This window comes from Centruroides sculpturatus, unplaced genomic scaffold (genome assembly GCF_000671375.1).
Source record: "Centruroides sculpturatus isolate CEXI.00-Female unplaced genomic scaffold, Cexi_2.0 scaffold235, whole genome shotgun sequence".
Classification (NCBI taxonomy): Eukaryota; Metazoa; Arthropoda; class Arachnida; order Scorpiones; family Buthidae; genus Centruroides; species Centruroides sculpturatus.
This window is the reverse complement of record NW_019384436.1, coordinates 389,993-399,190: the sequence shown is the minus strand read 5'-3', so window position 1 is coordinate 399,190 and position 9,198 is coordinate 389,993. Positions and strand designations below refer to the sequence as shown.

The 9,198-nt window shown below is 26.2% G+C and overlaps 1 protein-coding gene across 1 annotated transcript in view; it reads left to right on the top strand.

Moving 5' to 3' along the window:
* Nucleotides 1–3,174: 3,174 nt before the first annotated feature.
* LOC111619948 (thymosin beta-like) overlaps nt 3,175–9,198 on the top strand; it is a 20,488-nt gene continuing 14,464 nt past the window's right edge. Inside the window, exons 1-2 of the mRNA XM_023361779.1 lie at nt 3,175–3,326; nt 6,913–7,064. Of these exons, the coding sequence (XP_023217547.1) occupies nt 6,935–7,064 (130 nt within the window). The 5' untranslated portion in view covers nt 3,175–3,326; nt 6,913–6,934. The remainder of the gene's footprint in view (nt 3,327–6,912; nt 7,065–9,198) is intronic.

Below are 9,198 nucleotides of genomic sequence, written 5' to 3'. Positions count from 1 at the left end.
ATAAAAATAAAAAAGAATAGTGCTAACATTTTAAAATTTTACAAATAATTCACAAAATTATCAGCAATTAATCCTCGATAAATATAGAAAGTATTGTATGGAAGTAATATTCATTTTAATCAATAAAATAAATCAACTTGATGCTAATACTTTATTATATTTATAAAAAAATTCTTTTTAGAGTTTAATATTTGCGTAATATTAAAAAAAATAGTCAAATAATTACATTTAATAAGGAAAACAGTTATTTCTACATTAAATGTTCTCGTTGTAATTTTCGTTAACGTCGTAAATAATTCGTCATTCAGTAGTTCTAAACGTTGCCAAAACTTTATTTAGATATAAATTATGAGTAATGTATTACAAAATATAGTTGTGTGAGTATATACGTAGATACGTATATAATATATCTTTTTCATTACAAAAGGTCAATCATCTCGAAACGTTATCGGGTAAAAATACAGTCAAGCGCTTAAACTATCTACTTCAATGTCTACTGAGTTTGGATATGCCAAAGCAATCACGAAAAATGTTAACTATACGTAACCTTGGAATATCTTCCTCATATCGCCTTAAAAATAGAAGAAACGTATTGTCTGTCCTATCTGTTCTACCTGACCGTGACTTGATTCATGGCGTAAGAATTTCTATCCAATTCGACACTTGATAAACTTGCGTGGTGTCATACGAATAAGCTACAAGACCGACGTCGGAATGTCGTTGAGGTGTAACCTTAATAGGATATAAATCATTTTATTTAAACTTATTACATATATAAATAATATACGTATTCAAATAGCTATTAAAAGTGATATGGACCGGACGTTATCTCTTTGATGAAACGAAAGTTAAATTGATAATTTTCTACAGATAACATTATAACCTTCGCTATAATAAACCAGATTAATTTGTATATAAAAACACTGTATTAATGTAAATAGATATAAAATATTGTTTGTAATATATATATTCTGGTTTTAACATGTAGCCTACAATATAGTACAATCTGAGGAATAATAGTAATAAATAAACTTAGAAATTTGTGTAAAAATTTCTAAGTTTATTTATTACATTAGAAAATAATTTTAAATTTATTTTTTAATGCAATAAATTAATAATTTTATTAAAAATCGTGAGTTTTTCTAAACTTTGAACTAATGATACGTTGGCAGAAAGGATGTTTTGTTGTCTTATCTGTCTTTCCTTCTTCCTCTTCAATTTTTTTTAATATAAATTTCGTTACTAAACTGAATAATAAAGACAAAAAATATATATTAAATTTTAAAATTAATTATATTTTATTAATATTCATCTATTATGACTATAATCTATTAATGAAAGTTGTTATAAATTACTGACTTAACTTGTGGATGAAATTAAAAAGACTGATTCATAGGCTCTAATTTCATCCACAAGTTAAATCGTATAATAAGTCCTGTTTATAGATTATAGTTACAATATACTAATATTAATAAAATAATATTTTAAGGATTAGAAACATTATCTGTACACAGGGCCGTAGACAGGGAGGGAAACTGGAGATTTTTCCCTGTTCCAGAGAAAAGTTAAGGACTCATAATGGTTCTTATACCTATAAATTAATGTTATTTTTAATAACAGAAAAGTTTTTGAGACTTTTTATTTATAAATATTTTACTTATTTCATTTATTCAAAAAAAAAAGAGACAAAAGGGACCCGCTCTACTCCCGGGCCCCTTACAAGCTCTCGGAGGCCCGGGTGCTTGTAACATAGGCATGCATAGGCATAGACATACATAGGCGCTTGATATACATAATAGCTATTAGAAAATTTGAAAATATTATCAAAATATTATTTCATAATAACTACATATTGCATTAAAAAATTAAAATTCAATCATTTCACGTAATACCAATTTTAAATTTCTATTGCTTATACACAAAGTTTAATACAGTATTACTATTTGAAGAAAGTTAATTATTATATTAAGTATAATATTAAATAAAAGTTTTTAATATTATTTTTTTTAATAAAAATTTGGGTATAAATGTAATGTAGAAGCGTTAAAATGAAAAATACGAACATCACAACATTAATTTGTAATGTAATTAAGTTTAATTAACGATTCAATTACTCCCAAGCTACTTATAACCAAAACAAAAGAAAAAAAAACTGATAGGAAGTAGCTTGATTTAAATGCATTTATACAGTATGTCAATTAAAGTGTAACAGCATCAATAAAATGATAGCATTTTAATACCATTAACGATCTTCCTTCTTAAATTATTCACCGGAAAATATTCGTATTCAAGACTTTTCCTAAAATTAAAAAATATTCGTTTTTCTAATTAAATTAAATCTTAAATAGTTGGACTTTCTAAAAAAAGAAAAAAAAAATGAACGAAAATAAACAAAATGTGATATTTTTATTTGTTTAAGTTATATTTTGGTTATAATTCTCACAGATTTGCCTTTTCTTTTTTTTCTCACGGATCATTAATGACATCGTCTGACGACGTGACAAGGAAATCATTCTTAGTTACGGAGGAACGTTTCGGTCTGCTTGTTGTTCCTTTTTTCCCCAATCACCCTATTCTTCCTGTTCGTTTCAATGGAAGACTGACGAAGACGAAACGAAATCTAAATATTTCCTCTTTTACGGAAACGTATACACTACATTATTTTCTTTTTAACTTCAATTAAACCAACGAAACATTTATTATATTAAAGATAAGTTTAATAAATTTCCATTCTCTCGATTAAGTATGATTGTATATGATCATCTCGCGTGTAATTCAATTTTCTCGATAAATCGATTATATGATAATCCTGCAGATTCCATAAATATGATTTACTATCCACGATACTCTTCATTCTTTGCGATCACGGTAAAAAGTATTAAATGAGCTCAAGAAATTTAAAAAAAAAAAAAGAGGTGAAATTTATCGTTTATCTGGAAACATAATGGCGAAGTTATCTTCCTAGAATCGGTTCGATGGGATGAATCAGAGAAAAATCCGTTGACCCATCTATTTGAATAATACTAATCGCTTTGTTATAAATGCGCATATAAAGGTAGAAAAAAATATATATATTTATTTTATTAAAAGCGCAATATTTTCTGGTGTGTGCGAGCGAAACAGTAGATTGAACGTGACGTTTCGTCTCCTTTAATTTTCTCTCCTACCTCCTATAAAATGAACCGTCCTGTCTCCTGAAGCTGACGTATAGCGTGAGACTCCGACTGTAGTGTGACGTTAAAATCGGTTCCTTCCAACATTCTATACTAGGATTTTTCTCTTCGGTTACTCGAAGATAAAACTTCAAACTCGAGTTGTCTACTAAGGTAAGATGTAAACATTTACGACTTTTTTTTTTTAAGTGACGCAAGAATTTTTAAAATTTATTTTTCTTAAAAATTAAAATATACCTAACTTTTTCAATTCATCTTTACATAAATTTATTTATTAAATATGTATATAACCTATATAAAATTTTTTTTTATTCAAACTTTTCATTATTAATTCGAAACTTTTACATTGTTAAGGTGTTAGAGTGAAAAGATAAAAAGGAAAAATGGGAAATCGATGTTACCTACCCAGAAGCTGTAATGGTTTCGTTTGGGGCCCACTCCCGCTTTCGGGGAGTAGAAAAATATTAATCTAAACTTTCACATTCTGCAGAAGTAAACGTTCCTAATTAATTAAATATACAGTATTTTAATTAATACAGCGTAAACATATCTCTCGTTTACTTGGAATAAGCGCATTTAAATATTTAACGCTTCGGAATATCTTCGGAGCGTTAGCGTTAAATATTTTTCTTCTTCTTTGTTAGAGATCTTCTTTGTCAAAGATTTTTAATCCAAAATTTTCTATTATTGGAATAAATTTTTTTTTCTCATCTCTGGTGTATTTTTAATATGAAACAACATAATGTTAATAAATCAAGTTTATCAAATTTGCAGAAATAATAGAAGTATTCGGTAATTGTGCGTAATATATTTCACTTAAATTTTGAATGGAGCGTAAGCCATTATTAATAGAAAACTGTTGGCACGTAACGTACATCAACTTAGGTGGATGCTCCAAACTAATCGATATTAAGGTCGTAACGTGAGTCACTGGACTCATTGTGATGGCCGTGAATACTTCACTTCGAAATTCAGCCGCCATTTTATCACTTCAGAAAAGAAGCTAGACGTATTTAATACACTTATTTTAAAAAAGAAAGATGAATTTTGTTGTTTTTCTTTAATTTTTCTTCATTTTAAAAAATTTTTACGGTATAAGAAAATATATATTAAAGAGCGTAAAAATATAAAATTCTGCTTTAAATATATGGTGTTTTTTTCCTCCTATAGAACTGTTTTAAAATATATAAATATCATCATATTTATTTGCTTCCCGAATGCTTTTCAATAATGACTAATAGGATAATACCATCTGTCGTTAATGTCTGACTATTTTTGGTGCATATCTGGTTTGGTGAATCAGCAGGGGTGACGATCGAAATATTTATAATTAGATTATTCGTTCGATTTCCATAAATACTTTTATATATATACATTTAACATATTGCATGGCTCTTAATCTGTTTCGTAATAATCATTTTCATTCTCATTACCATTTAAAGTTACTTATATTTTTCAAATGATCGATCCGTTTCGTTTCTTTGTTAAGAATTTAAATAATAAAAAATTGGTTATATTAATTACTGTATATATATATAATTATTTTTTCCCCGTTGTTTTAATAAGTCCGTGCGGAAACGATAATAAATGTTATGACGATTAGAAATTATTTTATTTTTTTGAATTATTTATTGATAAGAGAAAAATTTTTAAGTTGTTGATAAACAATCTTCATTAATTTTTGATCAAAATGTAATGAGGTTTTCCGATTATGTGACGAATTCCAAAGCTGACTAATAACTTTCTTTTTTCCTCCTGACAGGACTGCCTTATCTTTCTTATCATTGAACAAGTCGAACTGGTTTGGACTTATTAAAGACATCTTCCATAGTGCGTTGCATCTACATATAGATGATGCATTATACTTGGAAAAATCTTATTTCTATTTCTTCTTAGAATTAATGGGTTTCATTTGATAAATTCTTATCACAAATGCTATTAGGATCATTTTCTAATGATAGACATTTTACAAGTTAGGAAATAATAATTGATTTCAAAGGAATATAGTTAGTTAATTAAAAAGTGATATGTTCTTTACATTAACATTTCTATATAAATTTTTTTTTATTCAAACTTTTCATTATTAATTCGAAACTTTTACATTGTTAAGGTGTTAGAGTGAAAAGATAAAAAGGAAAAATGGGAAATCGATGTTACCTACCCAGAAGCTGTAATGGTTTCGTTTGGGGCCCACTCCCGCTTTCGGGGAGTAGAAAAATATTAATCTAAACTTTCACATTCTGCAGAAGTAAACGTTCCTAATTAATTAAATATACAGTATTTTAATTAATACAGCGTAAACATATCTCTCGTTTACTTGGAATAAGCGCATTTAAATATTTAACGCTTCGGAATATCTTCGGAGCGTTAGCGTTAAATATTTTTCTTCTTCTTTGTTAGAGATCTTCTTTGTCAAAGATTTTTAATCCAAAATTTTCTATTATTGGAATAATTTTTTTTTTCTCATCTCTGGTGTATTTTTAATATGAAACAACATAATGTTAATAAATCAAGTTTATCAAATTTGCAGAAATAATAGAAGTATTCGGTAATTGTGCGTAATATATTTCACTTAAATTTTGAATGGAGCGTAAGCCATTATTAATAGAAAACTGTTGGCACGTAACGTACATCAACTTAGGTGGATGCTCCAAACTAATCGATATTAAGGTCGTAACGTGAGTCACTGGACTCATTGTGATGGCCGTGAATACTTCACTTCGAAATTCAGCCGCCATTTTATCACTTCAGAAAAGAAGCTAGACGTATTTAATACACTTATTTTAAAAAAGAAAGATGAATTTTGTTGTTTTTCTTTAATTTTTCTTCATTTTAAAAAATTTTTACGGTATAAGAAAATATATATTAAAGAGCGTAAAAATATAAAATTCTGCTTTAAATATATGGTGTTTTTTTCCTCCTATAGAACTGTTTTAAAATATATAAATATCATCATATTTATTTGCTTCCCGAATGCTTTTCAATAATGACTAATAGGATAATACCATCTGTCGTTAATGTCTGACTATTTTTGGTGCATATCTGGTTTGGTGAATCAGCAGGGGTGACGATCGAAATATTTATAATTAGATTATTCGTTCGATTTCCATAAATACTTTTATATATATACATTTAACATATTGCATGGCTCTTAATCTGTTTCGTAATAATCATTTTCATTCTCATTACCATTTAAAGTTACTTATATTTTTCAAATGATCGATCCGTTTCGTTTCTTTGTTAAGAATTTAAATAATAAAAAATTGGTTATATTAATTACTGTATATATATATAATTATTTTTTCCCCGTTGTTTTAATAAGTCCGTGCGGAAACGATAATAAATGTTATGACGATTAGAAATTATTTTATTTTTTTGAATTATTTANATTTTTTTTTTTTTTTTTTGGATAATCAATGCTTCATTGTGTATGTATATTAAAGCTTCTTCCAAATTTAAAATTCTTTTTTAAAATTATAATTTGATTAATTTTTTTTATTAAAATAAAATATTTATATTTTCATAAGACTGCTTTTATATAATTTCATTTTAAAGATTAACAATTTTATCTTTTTAAAATTTGGTTTTTTTTTCCCTTAAATCTTATTTAAAGAATCAATACTTTTCTTAAATTTAGGCCATATAATATAGGAAAAAGTTTATTAAGTTCATTTTTTAAAATTTCATTAATATGTAGAATAAATGGCATTTAACTTAATGAATTATTATTTATTTGCAGAATATCACATATCTAAAAAATAATGTCTAGCCCAACGAAGGAAGATTTGCCTAAAATACCAAATGCCATGAAAAATGAACTCACTAGTTTTGACGTAGGAAAAATGAATCGTGCTTTAATGCAGGAAAAAAATCCACTTCCATCAAAAGAAGGTAAAAATTGTTAATTATTAAAACGTTACTTTTCATTTTAAATAAATATAAAGTATTTAAAATTTAGTTAATTTATTTGTTTTTGTTATTTTAAAGCTGATGGGACAAAAAATAAAGTTATTACATGCTGTGTCTGTAGCAAATGAATATGCTTACATAAGCCATCCACGCAGTCTAAGAAAAGCTTGCTTTTGAGTCATATTCAAAGTTATTTCTGTCTTCACAAAGAAATATTTCTTACAGGTGTACAACATGTTCAACAAAAAAAGTATTTGTAATGTGAAACCAAAGCATATAAACAGTATGAAATATATGAAGAAAATCATACATTTTTTCATTATTATCTGATGCTTTAAAAATAATTTTAAAAAACAAAATTATCTAAAATGTCATCAAGCAATGAAAAATTCCAACATTTTTAAAATGGGAGATATTGCTACATACTCTAATTGGCACAAACATTTTTCAATCAGATTGCAAAGATCTGAGTGATTTTAACATTATTAATTAACATGCATTACAATTATGTTATAAACCACTAGTATATTATACTTTACTTTTTGGAATTTCATATTGCATAGAAAAATTGATTTTTTTTAATGTTATGTATATTAATTTAATACATATAATAATAATATATACAAAATTTTTTCCTTTAAAGGCTCTAAAATATTTTACTTATTATTTTTAATAGTGCAATAATTTGAATTATTGCACTAATAAATATCAAATTATTCTAAGTAAATTATTGGTTTATGTGAATAACATGAAGTTTAACAATTATTTGTTTAGAATAATAATTTAAATTCTTATGTACTTTCTATGTAGAGATTTGTTAGAAAATGATCTTTACTATGATGAGGTAATCACATGGAATGAATGAGTGAATGATAATAATAATGATGAATAAAAAATGTAAATAATAATTAGTCTGTTATAATATTGTATTGATTATAAATATATATATAGTTAATTTCAAAAAGATAACATTTTTCTAAATTAATACAATGTGAAGTACTATACCTTGTTTTAAGATTCTAAGATCTGAACAAAGTAAATTCTTATTCTTTTGGATTTTCAATGGAGTAATTTTTGTTACATTTTTTGTTAATGTCAAAATATTATTTTTCTATATTCAATCACATTTATTGGACATTATATATAATAACCACTATCAATAACATATATATATACTGTATATATATATAAAACAACACACATACAATATATTATATAAGGTTTTAGAGAAACCAAGATGTATACAGTATAAACACTTCTAGCTATCTATAAAAGCAATGCCATATCCAAATTTTATTATCTATTAAAGTATAAACAGCTTATATTATGTTACATCTTGTTTATGTTTAAAGTTACTTACAGGTTACGAAAGCTTGTTTTGAGTTATAAATAGAATATTTAATAAATGCTTTCTTTTTTAAATATTCATTCTAAGTTTGATTTTAAAAAAATGTTTACAAATCATAAATTATTTTTATATGATACATAGAACAAAGTTTTATAGGAAAATATATGCTGTATATTTCCGCAGATAAGATGACCTTCAGATCAACAAAAATTTATACCCCCTTTTTAAATTTTATAGTTTTCACATATATCTGTCCTATAAGACAACCCCCAAACTATCAACGGTCTATGAATTTAGTTTAGATCAGCAATCATCATCTGGATAATAATACTGTACTGTATAGTGTATATGGAATTATGTCCTATTCGTAATTTTTCGAATGAACAAATTTCATTTCCTTGCATCTGGCAGTACTGCCTTGAGATTGTTGCAAACATTTGCACTGATTCGGGCAATGGCCTTGACTATTCACAAAAACGTATGGCTATTCTATTTTGTGGACATACCCTCAGTGATGACATTCGAAATATTTAACAAAGGGTTCGCTAACAGAAAACTTTTCCTTAACAATTTTTTTTTTCGCTCAAATAGTGCATCGGAAGGCTCTAGTTTAGTAGTGTTACAGAGTATAATACGTATATTTTAATATTTTTAAAAGAATCAAACCATTGAGAAATGTTACATATGTTTAACAAGGTTCGGAAAACTTTGAAAATGTTAACAACGGGTTCGGCCGAACCTGTGCGAACCCGCTGAATATCACCACTG